Source organism: Monodelphis domestica, chromosome 5 (genome assembly GCF_027887165.1).
Source record: "Monodelphis domestica isolate mMonDom1 chromosome 5, mMonDom1.pri, whole genome shotgun sequence".
Lineage (NCBI taxonomy): Eukaryota > Metazoa > Chordata > Mammalia > Didelphimorphia > Didelphidae > Monodelphis > Monodelphis domestica.
The window spans coordinates 289583250-289599059 of record NC_077231.1 but is presented as its reverse complement, the minus strand read 5'-3'; the positions used below and the strand labels follow the sequence as shown (position 1 = coordinate 289599059).

Genomic DNA, 15810 nt, shown 5'->3' with positions numbered 1-15810 from the left:
ACCCTAGCACCCAGGATCAATGAACAACAAGGACATCTTGGAAATCTGGGGCTTGCACATAACACAATAAAAGGCTGGCAGCTCACCCCATGAAGTCCCTTTCATAAATCCTCTTGGAAAAGGCAATTCGTGGAATCACAGATTTAAACTAAAAAGGCCCTCAGAAGGTCATCTGATACTTGTTGTTCTTGTTCAGTCCTGTCAGACTCTTCATGGCTCCATTTGGGTTTTTCTTGGCAAGGAAACTAGAGTGGTTAGCCATTTCTTTCTCCAGTGGATTAAGACAAACTGAGGTTAAGTGACTTGTCCAGGGTCACACAGCTAGTACATGTCTAATGCCTCATTTAAAACTCTTCTTGACTCCAGGACCAGCACTCTATCCACTAAGCCACCTTGTTGCTTCCTGCACTCTGTTATTTTACAGATGAAGAAACTCAAGAAAGGCAAAATTATTTCCCTATTATACAAGGGGTAAATGACCAAGGCAAGATTTGAAGTCAGATGCTTTGGCCTCAAAACCTGTGCTCTTTCTATTGTACTGCACTGCCTCTAAAAGAATAAAGTGGGATTCATTCCTTCAATTCTTCAGCTAGTTGAGAGGTAACATAGTATGGCGGATAGAGAGCTAGTTGGCCTCCATGCCAGAAAGACTTGAGTTCAACTCCCAGTTCTGACACATCTTAGCTTTGTAATGCTGGGCAAAGTCATCAACTTCCTCCCATAACTCTCTAGGACTGTGAGCTGCAGAAGAGATGCTGATCATTAGAGGAGTTTTCCCTGCTTGAATCTCTCTAGTTCGATGAAATCGTAGATCCAGTACAAACAAAAAAACTAAAAAACTAAAATGATCAAGAATAAAATCATCCCACAATGACCATAGAAATCAAATTCAGTGCTTCTGAAGGGGTTAAAGCCAGTCTGAGTTTGGTCAGTGAAAAAAGGATGTCTCTGAATGCAAAACACTGAGCCCTGTTTTTATTTGCTTATGGAGTAAGTTTATAAATCATTTAAAGAGTTGTTGATATTTCCTCTCTTTCTTCTAAACCAGTGCCAAGTACATACAGCAGTAGGTGCTTAATAAATGCTGCTAAAATAGAATTTCCCATAAAATACAGCATCAGGGAGTTACAAAATCCTCCAAGTTAGACTAAATCATAGCAGAAATATGAGAGTAAAAACTCACTCCTATTTTTTTATGGCTTTTATGTAATTTAAATCCATAGTTTAAATTCCCTCAATAGTTACCCAAATAGAGGGACCTCCAGGTGATGGGCTGCTGATTATTTATTCCATTCGCTCCCTTGCTCTGTGGTTTTTCTTGTCCCAGATTACCTACTGTATTCAACTGCCTCCGATGAAAGTACTTGGTAACATGGACGCTAACAAGGTTCAAACTTCTACAACTTTAACCTCATAATGGGCCTTTAGCCAGAGGGGGAATTGGGGACAGAAATGAGTTGTTGGTTATAGGGAACACAGGAGCAAGGGGTACAGGGACACATTTTTTCATTACTATTTTTGTGTACTAAAATACCAACACATATTTGTCAATTATTCTTAATTTTCTTTTTCCAGGCTTTTTTACTCAAAGGCTGCCTTAGCACATCTATGAAAATAAGTCAGGTTGGGGTTTTTTATTTTCTTTTTTCTATTCATAGAAACACAATCTCTCTTGGATGGAAGGGACCTCCAAGGCTATCTATCCCAGCTGAAGTCTAAACAAGCAGAACTTCATGGTCATCCAACAGCAGAGGAACTGACTAGCTCCCAAGATTCCACATTCGGACAACTCCTTGTATTATCACATTTTCCCTTCTATCATGCTTATATCTGTTGCCACATGATTTCTACTCATCATTCCCAGGTCTTTCTCCTGAGCCCAATCATCAAGTATTTATTAAGTGCCCACTATGTGCTGGGCACTGAAGTTAGAAGTGCAAATAACAAAGCAGTTGTGCTAAGAAGAGCAAGCCGAATCTCTCTTCTACAAGCCAGCCCTTCAAAAACTCAAAGATGGTTATCAGATCCCCTTTAAATATTTTCTGGGTTAAATGTGCCACCCAATTCCCTCCACCAAACTTCAGAAGGCATTGTCTCCATCCTGGTTGCCAGAATAAGAAATTTTATACCTTCTCCCTCTCCCTCCCTCTCTCTCTCTCTCTCTCTCTCTCTCTCTCTCTCTCTCTCTCTCTCTCTCTCTCTCTCTCTCTCTCTCTCTTCTCCTTAATTCCTTCCCTCTATATTAATTAAAATCACCATAAATTTCCAACTGACTTGGGTATTTTATTTGGGATTTCCTCTGGTGGCCAAAATTAATTTAGATTTGAGTCACAACCCTAAAATTACCTTTATAGTTCCACACTGTCCATTCTCCTACCTAAAATAGGGTTCTTGTAACAATATAGCACTAGAAAAGGGTCAGACCAAGACAGAGGACAGGGGAAATCTTTCACCTCTTGCTCTAGATGCTCAATCTCTCTTTAATATGGCATGGGGTCAAGGAAAGGCCAATGGCTGTCATGCCACATTATTCTGACCTTGCTATCTGCTAACACCCCCAGATGGTTTTCAGATGTCTGGCCATTGCCCTCTCTTTGTCCTATCTCCATTCGGTTTATCAAGATAAAGTAGGCCATGTGTTGGAGGAGCTTGTCTTTTCAGAATGTTTCTAAGCTGGAGGGAGAAGTGTGTTGCCTACTCATATTATCCTGGGCAGCCTGGCATCGTCAGCACGTTCCTGACCTGTCTGGGGAGACATCCCTGAACATCTCCACCCCCGTGTTGTGTATCAGGACCTGGAAGGGACCTTGAAGGCCATTAAGGACAACTCTCATTTTGTAGAGAGTAAATAGAGTATTTTACAGAAATGAATGGAATGTTAGACTTGGAGTAAGGAAGGAGATCTACAATCAAAGCACATTTTGATCAATAGGGATAAGCCTCTGCCAATTGCTCAGCCTCCCCATCAGTAAAATGGGGATGATAATCATTCCAGCATTTAGATCACCGACTGTTATGGGGAGCTACTGGTTAATTCATGTAGATCTTAAAGATAATATGAAAATGCTCATTACTTCAAAAACTAGATGATGGGAGGCAGCATGGTATGGTTATAAAAGGCAATTGGATTTGGATCCAAAGTCCATGTTGTGACCAGAGGCAAATCACTTTAAAGCTCCTTGGGCCTGTGTCCTCACCTGTAAAAGTGAGGGGCTCGGACCTGACAGTTTCTGAGGTGTCCTCCCGCTCAAGGGCTATGACCCTCAAGAAGAAAATTCAGCTCCACCAGAGAAATTCCAGCAGAAGGTCAGAAATACTGTCAGTACCACCCCTTGGACACCAACTGATTCTTGGGTAAAGGGGAAAATAAAATAATTTTGCCTCTGATTTTGAGGGAGAAATGAGATTTTCTGGGAGACAGAAAACCATTGTTGTCAAACTGTCTTGCATAGGAGCTGAAGAGAGAGGAAGTGGCGGGGAGAACACAGGCTTCCTCATCATCTCTACCCGCCTGCCCGTCTGCCAGGAGGTAGGAAGAACAGGTTGCAGCTCCCTTTGCTCCTGGGTACCTGGTCAGGAGGACTCCTCTCTTTTCTCACCCTTCTCTGGGAACAGATGGAAAGGGAGGTAGCCCCAGGGTGCCTAATCCACACTCAGGCCTCTTTCTTTCCTGGGGAGTTGCTACAGCAACTTCCATCTCCCTCTGGGAAGCCATCAGCTGGTATAGGCTTTCTCTCTCCCTCTCATTCTCTCTCCTTCCTTCTCCCTTTGTCCCTCTTTCATTCCCTCTATCTCTCCTCTATTCTCTCCCCCATCTCATTCTCTCTCCCCTTTCTAATCTTTCTCTATGCTTCTCATTCTCCTTCCTTCCTTTGTTCTCTTATTCTCTCTTTCTCAATTCATTTTCTTACCATTCTTCTCTCTCTGTCCCTCTTTTATTCTGTCTCCCCTCCATTCTCTCTCTCCTCATTCTCTAATCTCTCCTTCCTTCTTATTCTCTTTCCCTCCTTCTTTCTCTTATTTTTTGCAATATCCTCCTTCTTTCTCTTATTCTCGTTCCCCATCCATTTTATCATCTCTCTCTCTGTCTCTCTCTGTCTCTGTCTCTGTCTCTCTCTCTCTCTCTCTCTCTCTCTCTCTCTCTCTCTCTCTCTCTCTCTCTCTCTCCCCTTCTCTCTTTCCCTCTCTGTCTCTCTGTCTCTCTCTCTCTGTCTCTCTGTCTCTCTGTCTCTCTCTCTCTCTCCCTCCCTTCCTCCCCTTCTCTCTTTCCCTCTCTCTGTCTCTGTCTGTCTGTCTTTCTGTCTGTCTCTCACAGTCTAACCATATCTTATGTCTCTAGTAGGTCACTGATGTGTGTCTCTGTCTTTCTGTCTGTCTGTCTCTCTGTATCTCTCTCTGTCTCTTTCTCTTTCATAGTCTAACCATACCTTTTCTTTTCTCTTATCATGTCATTCTTGTGCCTCAGGTATGTGTCTCTGTGTCAGTGAAGCCAGACAAAGTTCAGGGAAGGTACCAGTTGGTAATCAAATTCTATCCTCTATGTAGGACTACATATAGGGCTCCATGTTGAACAGTATTAAGAATTATATTCTCCATTTATTGATGTTTTTAATAATTTTTTGTGGGAGTCTTATTGAGATTGAAGTCAATCTAACTCTTGAGTGAACAAAAGAAAAGATACCAAGGATTACCACTAGGAAGAAGAGTTCAGTTGCACCCAGAGTCCCTTCCTAGAGCAGTGTTTACCATGCAAGAGGTCAGTGTCCACCTGAAAAACACAACCTGTCAAATACCTCACAGCAGGCCCCTTAATAGAGGAAGTGACAATAATGGATCCCTTGGGTTCCAGAGTTCTGAGCTACAGTAGGCTTGGCCTGACAGGTCCAACACTAAGCCTGGCACCATCTTGGTGAGCTCCTGGGGCAGAGGACCAATAGGCTACCTCCAGAGGGATAAATCCACCTAGGCTAGAAACTAGGGAACTTGAAGCTCTCACGCCTATAAAAAATGGAAATGGGCCCAGGAGTGACTGCTGTGTCTAGCCTGAGTGAGATTGGGAAACTCAATCTCAAGAAAACAAAACAAAACAAATACCTCCTATCCAGGGAAGCGATCTTTTTAATACAAGTAAGAAAGCATGAGAAGGGGGACGTGTTTATTAACACAAATAAAACAAAACAAAAACCAACACATCAAGCCCATCATCTAAAGACACCATGTCATCCGACCTCCATCCGGCTCCCAAGAGCTACTCACCATGTCGTACGTGGTGACTATCTTTTTCAAAACCTCCGGCACGATCCCTTGCAACTCCATCGTGGGATACTGATCATTGAGATTCAGGACCACCAAGGGTGTGTTGTCAGGTCCGAGCAAGCGTGTCGACACGGCCAGAATGCACTGCATGAGGTTTGCTACAGAAGAGAGTCCACATAATTCTTTGAATGAAACGACTGCATTCTGTTCAAGAGAAAGAAAAGAGTGACTTTAGAGTGAGCCAGGACTTCCCATTCCTCCTTCAGGCCACTTCATGTCACCCTTGAATGACCTGGCACAATGGTCATTAACATGGCCAGGAGCAAATCGAATGACGATCGTTTGATCCGGAAAAGAGAAAAAATTAAATGGCTATTTTCCAAAGTCAATGAGGTTATGGACATTGATAACCGGAACATATCAAAAGCATGAAAAAAAAGGAGAGGCAAAATTCTTCCAGAGGGCACGACTTCTGCAGACTAACGTTTACAGTAATGCTAATATTGACTTACAGTCCTGAACACACAAAAATGAGCTCCTATCTACTGTCGGGGGTGGGGGGTGGGGGGGTGGAAACAGAGTGTATTAAAAAAAAAGTCAGCCCCTGTTTGAAGTAAGTGCCAAATAAAGCAAAGGGGAAGGGGAAATGAGCATCATAGAAATCTGAATCTCACCTGGTTATTTCCTGCACCACACGGATAAATACCTGGGTCAATGCTGGCTCCAGTTCCCAATGGACTTTGAACGGAAGAGACCTCGTCATGGGCATCCAGCCCTGGCAGGCATAGCCTTGGCTTTCTGAGCTAATTAATCTTCCTTCTCATCCTACCTACACTATCATTTGTGTTCCCAAAGGCCTTTATGTTCCCATTTCAGACCACCAAGGGAATATCCACCAGAAAATCCATCTAAGGAAAACCAAGAATACCTCAAAATGAGAGGCAGAGCATGGGACTGGAGAAAGCTCAGGAACTTAGCCAGATGATCTTGGGCAAGTCAGCTTTCAGTTTCCTCACCCATAAAACAGGGATCACACAACTTACACAACCTATCATCAGGTTACAGTTGGACAATAGTAAAGATCTCACAGATGTGAGCTATTTTTATTATTATACTAAATGTCCTCAAAGTCTTAAAAGTTTAGAACTGCCCTAAGACTTTTGGGATCCCTGGCAGAAAGAGTAATGTTGTGAGGCACCATGGGGCGGCAGATAAAGTCCAGACTTGGATTCTATTTTTTTTTCATTTTAAAATATTTTTTCTGAGATTACCTGATTCATATTGTCTCCCATTCCTCTTCCCTCCCCTCTCCTGGAGCTGACAAGCAATTGCACTGGGTTATACATGTGTTCTAGACTTAGATTCTAGGAAACCAAGTTTAAGCCCTATTTCTACCATCCATATTGCCTAGGTGACCTCAGGCTTTTCAGACCTTTTCAGGCTCCAAGACAACTCAGACTCCAGGCTGTTGGTGAGTTGTAGACCTATATTACTAAAGGAGCTTTCCACACTGGAGATTCACTTCACAAGTCCAAAATTACCTCTCCCAATTTTATCAACAGGCATCAGAATAACATTCCTAGAATTTAAAGTTATAGCCACAGATTATCATCAATAAGGAAATGACTTCACCTCCCTGGTTCTCAGTTTTCCCATCTGTAAAATAAAATATCATCATCATAAATTCCTAGTATTTAGAACTGTGCTCCAAAGCCAACATTAATGGGGAAGTCACCCAATAACTTCCTTCAGTTTCCTCATCTGTAAAATGAAGGGAATTGAACCATATGGCCTCAAAGGTCCCTTTCAGCTCAAAAATCTGTGGTTCTATGATTCTGAGTCAAGCCAAGTTATTATGAATGAATATATATAGGGTTATCCATCTGAGAAGGAAGGAGCTGGCAGCTACAAATGAGGGAACAAAAAAGAAAAGCACATTTAACAACAGCCTACAGAAGTGAGTAATCATTGTGACTAAGTAATCATTCTGAATATTTTTAGCAGATTGTTATTGTCACATTTAATACAAGCACCAAACTGATCACTGTATCTTTTTGCCACCTACATTGTATTTCATCTGAGGACCAGCTTAAATCAGGAGATGCTCGTTACTAGGTTGCCCACAAAATGATAACATTTTCATCCTGTCTCATGTGTCAAAAGGGAACGACAAATTACAGGGCTGGAGGAAAGATCTACACCAATAAAATCCCAGAGCTGTGAATTAATGAAGTATTTTTTTTTTTTGCAGAAAATTAAATCTTCACCCAGTTTACCTGTCAAAGAATTCCTGACTGCTCCATGCTTCCCACTTACCCTTGTGAAAATTTAAAAATCATCAATTGAGTAAACTGGTATTTTCTCTATTTGTTTGTTTCTGGACAGCGAAAGAGAAATTTCCAGCTATTTGGTAAATAGCTGGAAAAGCTATAAAGATGATAATGAAACAGGTAATTGTCCTAACTAAATCTATGCATAGGGAAATGGCACATGGCACCCTATGGTTAGTTTCAGCTAGATTGAGTCCTCAGATCCAAAGAAAGATGAGTGTGCATGCTCCTCTAATGTTTGTTTGTTTTTTAGTCAATCCTTTGATTTCATTGGGATAGGGAACTCCCAGTAAGGAGATTTCTTCTACCAATTTTGGCTTAAGAGTCTTATAGAATTGTTGGGGGGAGGAGGGTATCAAGAGTTCTAATTGTCAGTAAGTGTCAAAAGAGAGAACTGGATCATCCTGATTCATTGGTTGGCTCTCCATCCATTACACCACACAGTGTTCCATTGTATTTTACCTCTAAGGAAAAATCAAAGAAGATAACATTCCCCAACTAAATAAGAGATTACATAGCCATCAACCAGAACTGGGATTGATGGTTGAGAATTGACCAATAAAATATTTTACAGATACATGGAACTGTGCACTCCAGAACCATAAGGGACTTTAGGGACCATCTTAGCAACAGGGAAACTGAGGCTCAAAATAGCTACTGCTTAGCACAGGTGCCTGGTACATAGCAAACACTAATAAAGGCTCATGTGATTGGAGGATTCAAGGTACAAGAAGCATAGTTTCAAGGCTAGTAAGGAGTAAAAAACAATTAAGAAAAATATGTGGAAACCATAGAGCAGATTTTCTGAATCTAGAACTCTTCCCATTTTGGTCATTTCATTTTTAAAATTATTTTCAAGTACCTACTTTTAGATGATATCATGCAACTAGCCAGTGCCCAAATTTTTGGATTCTTTTTTATCCTCCATAACCTCCAGTACTTACTAATTATAAATGACATTTTAATGGCACTTTGATGCTTGCCAAGCACTCTACATACCTGATTAGATCCACTAGTTACTCAATAAGTTAAGTTTTCTTTCTATACCCACATTAAAGATGATGACATCAAAATTCTGCGAGATTGATTAGCTTGACCACAGGATCATAGATTTTGAGCTAGATGTCATCTGGTCCAACCTTCTCATTTCACAGATGAGAAATTGAGGCACAGGGTAGTGAATTTTTGCCCAAGGCCACACAGGGAATAAGTGGAAGAACCGGGAGCTGAATCCAGGTTCTCTTTGATGAGAACTCTGTTTAATCCACGGGCCTCATCATGGCCACACAATTAATAAGCATCAGAGGCAATATCTGAACTCAGGCCAAGTTAAGCATCTATCCACCAGCCATATGGTATTGCTCAGTAAATACTTTGTAGATTGATTGCTTTAAGAAACTACTATATTCTTCACACAGGCAGCTCTTATCTCCGACTGTAAATATAGATAACTTATAGCCTTTTTTTACACGAATGAGGGTCTATTTTTAGACATTTGGAAAGTTAGACATTTATATAAAGTGTTATGGAACAAACAATGTATCCTTCAAGAGGCAATTATTTACTCTCCACCCATCTTGCGTGGAATCCATCAGAAAGCACAGGAACATCACAGATCCTGTTGCATTTCCTAAAGAGATACTCAGTTGTGTTCACATTAAGGAACATTTACAGACATCAGCACAGAAATGACATCTCTGCTTCTCATTTGTATCTTCACAGTGGGTGGGGGGAGCTCTAATAGCAAGATTTTGTGAAGAAAAAAAAAACATAAATTTGTACCAGGATTTAATTATTCTAACATGTCATCCATTTTCTGCACAAGAATATTTAATTGCAATTTTAAAAATCTAATTGGTGGGGGGGGGGGGTTGTAATTAACGAAAAAATATTTTGAATGCAATTGACATTTACAAATCATTTGGGTCTGGAATGTGCATAATAACTCTGAAAACAACCTACATCTGCACGTTATACGGAAACACCAAAAGTTTAATTTTTAAGAAACAAGAAATGTACCTGCATGTTCTCTCTCAAATCTGTGGCATCCCGTATAGGCGGCTGGGCATTCTTGAATACTTCATCTACCGTTTTAATCCATAAGGTTCTCAAAGAGGCATATTCCCTGGACTTTTTCCCTTTCCTTACAGAAAGTCCCCTCTTGTGAGGTTTCCCTCCTCCCCTCCTGTTAGTAATCGCCACATGAACAAATAAAGATGCATGAGGCAACACCTCCCCAGTTAAAGACTGGAGCGGAACATGCCTGTAACCGGTCTGTAAACACTCGAAGGGAATCGTGTACTGCCCAATAAACTCATCCCCGATATAATCGTCATCCAGAACTACAAAGCGCACCATGGCCAGTTCAGGGAGGTTGATCTGAAATTCAAAACTTTCGTCAAAAATGGGAGTGTCTCCGTTCTGGTTCACGGTTTTTGTCCTTTGCTCAGCGCAGTCCGCGGGGATTCCGTGGATCTCAACATAGACGTAGGGATCCACCACGTCCCCTTTGGCACCTGAGCCTTTGGGCTTGGGGAAATTCTGCCCGCTGATGATTTTGATGTGGAGAAGCTGCGGTGACACCCCGGGGACAGAATCTTTTGTGTTTGCGCTAAAGAAAGAGACCTCCTCCCTCATGATGGCCGGCCGCAGGACGTAGCCGCAGTTCCCGTTCTGCCGAAACCAGCCAATGTTCAGGTCCATCATTAACCCAGGAGTCTGGAAGTTCATGGCGACGATCTGACAGCCGCATTTCCAAAAGTCCTGAGGATTCATGTTGCTAGAATCAATCCTCATGGGGCTAGGAAAGACCCTGGCAAGAAAACGTTTGTTATAATTGACAAAATCCCCCGGATTTTCATTGGCGTATTTGCTAGCGAGCACTTCGTTAAAGGAGCAAACCTCCCAGTACTTCTGAGCCTGAAACGACACTTGGAACTCTTTAAACTGAACCGATTTGCAGATGCTTACCAACTCGGAGAGCTCTTTGCAGAGCTGAAATCGTTTTATGGGCACCACGTTGGCCTGTTCCACATTTTCTTTCCCTATTCTTTGAGACATCTCTGCTCCTTCGTCTTCGTCGGTCACGTCTCCCTCCAGCCCGGGGCAATTGGTGGAAAGTTTTTTTGCCTTAATGAGTATTTTCCCTTTGAGGACGTCGGGAGAAGGCAGATAAGATTCTTCCATGTTGGGCGACGTCGTGTAGAGTTTGTCTCCCAAAATTTTCTTCATGTGTTGAACCATTACCTTTTGCTGTTTGATGGAACAGTGGTTTTCTAGACACAGAATGAGAGGGTATTCCGAAGCAAAGAACGCATACTTGTTGATGATATCGATGACGCTCCGGAAGACGATCTGTGAGGTCATCGTGTGGCCCGTGTAAATGACAGGCTCGTTATCCGGTCCGTCCCATACATCTAACTCCACGCTCCGACAGCCCATCTTAAGAGCTCGGATGTACCCCGTGATATCCGATGGACCTCGGAACTGGTCTTCTATCAGGTAGGTGTTATGAGATGAATTAATGAAATAATGGGATAAAGGCTGCTTCATATCCTGACAGACCTTCTTGTGCTCCGGATCAAAGATATAACAGTCAGGGGACATAAGATAATTAGTGAAGCCGTCTATGGAGAGCCAACCCCGTTCCTGGCCCTCTTTGGATGGTTCATACTTGTGAATAATCTCCAGGCTGATTTCCTCATTGATGTGCGCCACACCTTGCTCTGCCTCTAAAAACATCATAAGGTCCTTAGTATCCAGGAATTCTTTATTGCTCGAAAACTGAACTAAAAGGAAATAAATTTCAGGCCGGGTACAGAGCTCGTGGAAAACCTCGGCGAATTCTTCCTTCGTCACTTCGGTGCCAGTTTTGTCCTTGGACTTGTGCAATTCTTTGAACTTCAGCTCAATTTTGCTGGTTTTTAAGCCGGGGTTAAGGTTCTTGATGCACTGTACAGCACTACACAGAGACATGTGTCCCAGATTGTCTACATCAACTTCACCAAACAATTGGGAAACCCAAGAAGTCCGCATGTTGTCTTGGCTACTCTCTATCATATCGAGCGTATGCTTTCCATAAGAGATGAGGTACCGGAGCCCCGTGACCCAGATGTTGGCCACATCAGCAGAGTTGGCAACCAAATCCAGAGACTCATAATTTTCTCCATAGATCACAGAAAATGCGCAGTCTTCAGAGATCTGGTCGGAAATACCATTGCTGCGGAAAATATCTGTATTTTTCCCTGTTCTCACTTCCTTGATGGATTTAATGTCAATCTTGGCTTTCTCCGAGTCCTTCTTGGATGGCTCCCATCGCAGGGACTGCATGTCGGCATCTAAGAGAAAATACCGGTGGTAAATTCTAGAGTTGGAGCGGACCTTCTTGAGTTCCGAGCCTTCGACCATCGAATTGATGCAGTCACTTGCACTGCTGATCTTCTTCTCTGTTGGCATGCTGCTAAATGACACTGTCTTTTTCCGTTCTCTTTTCTGTTTGGTACCATCCTGGGAAAAGAGAGGGAGAAAAAAATCAATTTGAGCATATTTGGATAATATATGCGTTTGGTTTCTATGCTCTAGGCTGGGGATAAAATGCTAAGATATTTTCTTTCCTAGAAAACAAGTTAGGCTTTCGCTCATTAAGCACTCTAAGCCTTGGGCCGAGAACCAAGATATTCATTAACTTCTACTGATTATTCTGGGAAACACAAGGATAATACATATTATTGACAGGTATGAATCCACTCTTAAATTAATACTCCATGGGGTGGGTCAAATATCTAGCCCAAGCTTCAGTGTAGCTGCAGAGACATCTGTTTTGGTTAGTCCTGACCTATAGAGTGTCCAAGTTATTTGGGCAAATCTGGAGGCTAGACAGAAACCAAGGGGTACCATTGTGCATTAGGAGCAAGACGATACCAGAAGCCAGAAGCGTTGGGACAAATCCCAGACTCCCTAGATTTCCACATATCTGGATTATTCATAGACCCAGGACCAAATATGGACATATGAAGTTCTACTTCAAATGGGAGAGGAAAAGGGAGAAGTAGAGGAGATGGGAAGGAAATGAAAGCATCAGGGATATGATGTAGGAGATGAGGGAGAGAAGTAGAAGAGAGAGAGAGAGGAGAGAGAGGGGGAGAGAGGATAGGGGGATGGAGAGGGAGAAAGAGACAGGTCACATGGAAGGAGATACAGAGACAGAGACTTAGGTTTCTTCTGGAACTTGTTTCCAGCTTAAGGTCTACAGTCATGGTATTTCTAATATTCTTCTTATATTCCTAAAAATAATATTCAAAATGTGACTGATATAACATCCTGCCTAAGGTGTACTACCGTCTTCTACCTCAAGAGTCCACCCAAAGTGGTAGGGGTTGCCTACCCATTCCTTTGACATTTCATGAATAACTGTGTAGTGCATGAGCTGGCCATGAGTTTTCGCTCATTCTTGCTACCTAACAAGAGTATCGCTTTCCAGACATACAAGTCTTCCAAAAGATTTCTCCCTCTTCCTCCCTCCACATATCCAGTTTGTTGCTATATCTGGCTATTTCCCCTCTGCAGCCTTTCTCACATTCAACACTTCACTCACATAGCTGCCACCTTTTTTCAGGTCCTCATCACCTCTCGCCTAGAATATTATAAATAATATTATAACACTCTCCTAATTGCTTCCCCTCCTGGTTCTGCCTCTGACTTTTTAGACTTTCCCACCATGCACCAGCTGCCATCTCACACTGGAATTTCCCTTAGCACCCAGATGCTCCTCTTTTTGGAACAGCCATTTGTCTCTGTGTTCTTCTCGCCCTGGAATATTCATCGGGTCCGCTGGGGACCTAAGCTGGCTAGCTTTCATTCTCCCCCTGGTCCTGCTCCCCTAGATATCCACACCATGTCATCTCTGTGAGTACTTTGCTTTACCACTTTTGTGAGTTGTCTTCTTCTACCACAACCTAAGCTCCTTGAGGCTGAAGACTGTTGTGCTTGTATTTGTATCCCCTAGAACAGCCCATGAAATAAATGCTTGCTGTCTTGCCTGCTTCAAGTCTGTCTTGACTAAAGTCCATTCTATACATATCTACTGAGAATTTCCCTCACTTACAGATCCGACCACATCACTCTTCTACTCAGTAAAGTACAGGGGCTCCCTGTTGTCTCTGGGATCAAGTAGAAAAATCCCTTTTTGACATTCCAGGCTCCTCATAGCTCAGCTTCAATTTATTTATACTCATTGGATGGTGGTTTGCTTTCCCCACTCTGCAATCCAGTCCAATCAGCCTACTCTCTGTTCTTCCCATAGGACAACCCATCTCTTGTCCCCCTTCCTTTGCCATTTCCCCACTGGAATTTCCACTGCCTAAATGCAACCTCTTTGCCTCCATCTCCTAGAATCTTTCTTCCTTCAAGAAGTACCTTTTCCCAAGCAAGATAATGGGCTTAATAAATATGTGGATTGTTGACATTCTCTGTCCGACATGTCCTTGGTAACTAACACACTGCAGCTTACTCAAACCCACCATAGACTTCTCCGTTGCCTCACTGGTAAAGATCCTCAGAATTTTTTTAAAACATTGAATGGTCGCCGTAAGACACCATGAGAAAGTAATCCAGAATTATTGTGTCTCTCACACTACCCAAAGAGAAACTGAGGACCACAGAGATTTCTGTGGTCAGCCAGGTATTACAGTGGTTGATTGCTGGGTCTAGAATCAGGAAAACTCATCTTCCTGAGTTCAAATCTGGTCTCAGACACTTACTAGCTGTGTGACCCTGGGCAAGTCACTTAACCTTGTTTACCTCAGTTCCTCATCAATAAAATCAGTTGGAGAAAGAAATATCAAATTGCTCTATTTTCTTTGCCAAGTAAGCCCCAAAAAGGGTTATTGAGATTTAGACACAACTGCAACAACCAAATAATAACAGCCATAAGACACCATCAGAAGTCAATCTAGTATTACTGTCATTTACACTACCCAGAGAGAAAGCAGGAACAACAGAAATTTTTAAAACTCTTCCAAATTACAGTGTCTTGTTTAGTTCCAAAGACAAATCACATGACTCCTTCCCCCCCCAAACTCATGTCCACATTTAATTCCTACCCCCCCAAGCTGATTTATTAGTAGATAAAAATAATTTTTAAGTAGTCTGTTTGTCAAAGATGTATGGATGGTTTCAAATGATTTTTGAAAAAAATTCTAAACTCCCAATAGCTCTTCTTACCTTTTAATTTGTATGGGAAGCCCATGACAAGTTTTCAATCACCTAGAACTAGATTCCATTTTGTTTTCACTTCTCTCATGTTCAGAATGTAAGGCATGGGGGCTAAAATCTGGAGTTACATAATCATGCTGAAGGAACGTGCTGTGGCCCCACGAGGAAAAAAATCACATGCAATCAAATATTATACAGGATCACTCTAATTCTTCCAACTCTGGACATAACCAGTTTAGAGAAAACTCTCTTTCATCTGTATTTTGAAAAGCTCTTATGCTCTCGTCAATGGCTGAAATTCAAAACTGCTTTTACTTTTTTGAATATATACAATTTCATAAGCAAATTGCATCTTGGGTAATTAAACTCCAACTCTGACTCTTATGAGTATCATTTCCCTCAGAGTTTCACAATAAGCAATAGAGGCTTCTGTGATTGGAAGCAAAGATATAAAGCATAAAAGCCAGCAGTAAAAATACTTTAAAAAACAACTCTATCTTCAGAGATGAGAGAAACAAAAAAACAAGGGCTACTTTATCCACCAAAACACATTTTATGAGAATGGCTCCAGATCCCTGAAGCAAGTGGGGTTTGTGTTCTAAATATCCAATCAGGTTTACATGAAATTAAATCTGTGATCAGCCCTAAGTAAGGGCATGAAACTTCCAAACATGGAAATTTCACATTTTCCAGAAGGAGAATGGCTTTATTAAAGAGCAAGACACATTCAAGGGGAAATGAGAAAGTGCCCTAGTCGGTGAGTGGATTTCTCTATGCATACGGTATCCTACAAAAACCTCAAAATACTACTATTGGGAAATGTTGAAAAAGGAGTCACAGGAAAAGGAAAAATTAATTAGGAAAAGAAAGCTGCAAGTTTTCACCGTCCATAAACATTTGGGGGCTGTAATCTTACAATTTCTTTACTCTAGCATTTGAGATATACATGGCAAAGGTCCAAGGATTTTTTGGTCAGGGTCTTCGCACTGCTACAGCAATCAACAAACCCTCT

The 15810-nt window shown here is 41.9% G+C and overlaps 1 protein-coding gene across 3 annotated transcripts in view; it reads right to left on the bottom strand.

Moving 5' to 3' along the window:
• PLCL2 (phospholipase C like 2) overlaps positions 1-15810 on the bottom strand; it is a 221196-nt gene that overhangs the window by 74554 nt on the left and 130832 nt on the right. For all 3 annotated transcript variants that reach the window (XM_056800275.1, XM_056800277.1, XM_056800276.1), the window contains exons 3-4: positions 9606-12092; positions 5257-5460 (exon numbers count right to left, since the gene is read on the bottom strand). In XM_056800275.1, the coding sequence (XP_056656253.1) occupies positions 5257-5460; positions 9606-12092 (2691 nt within the window). The remainder of the gene's footprint in view (positions 1-5256; positions 5461-9605; positions 12093-15810) is intronic.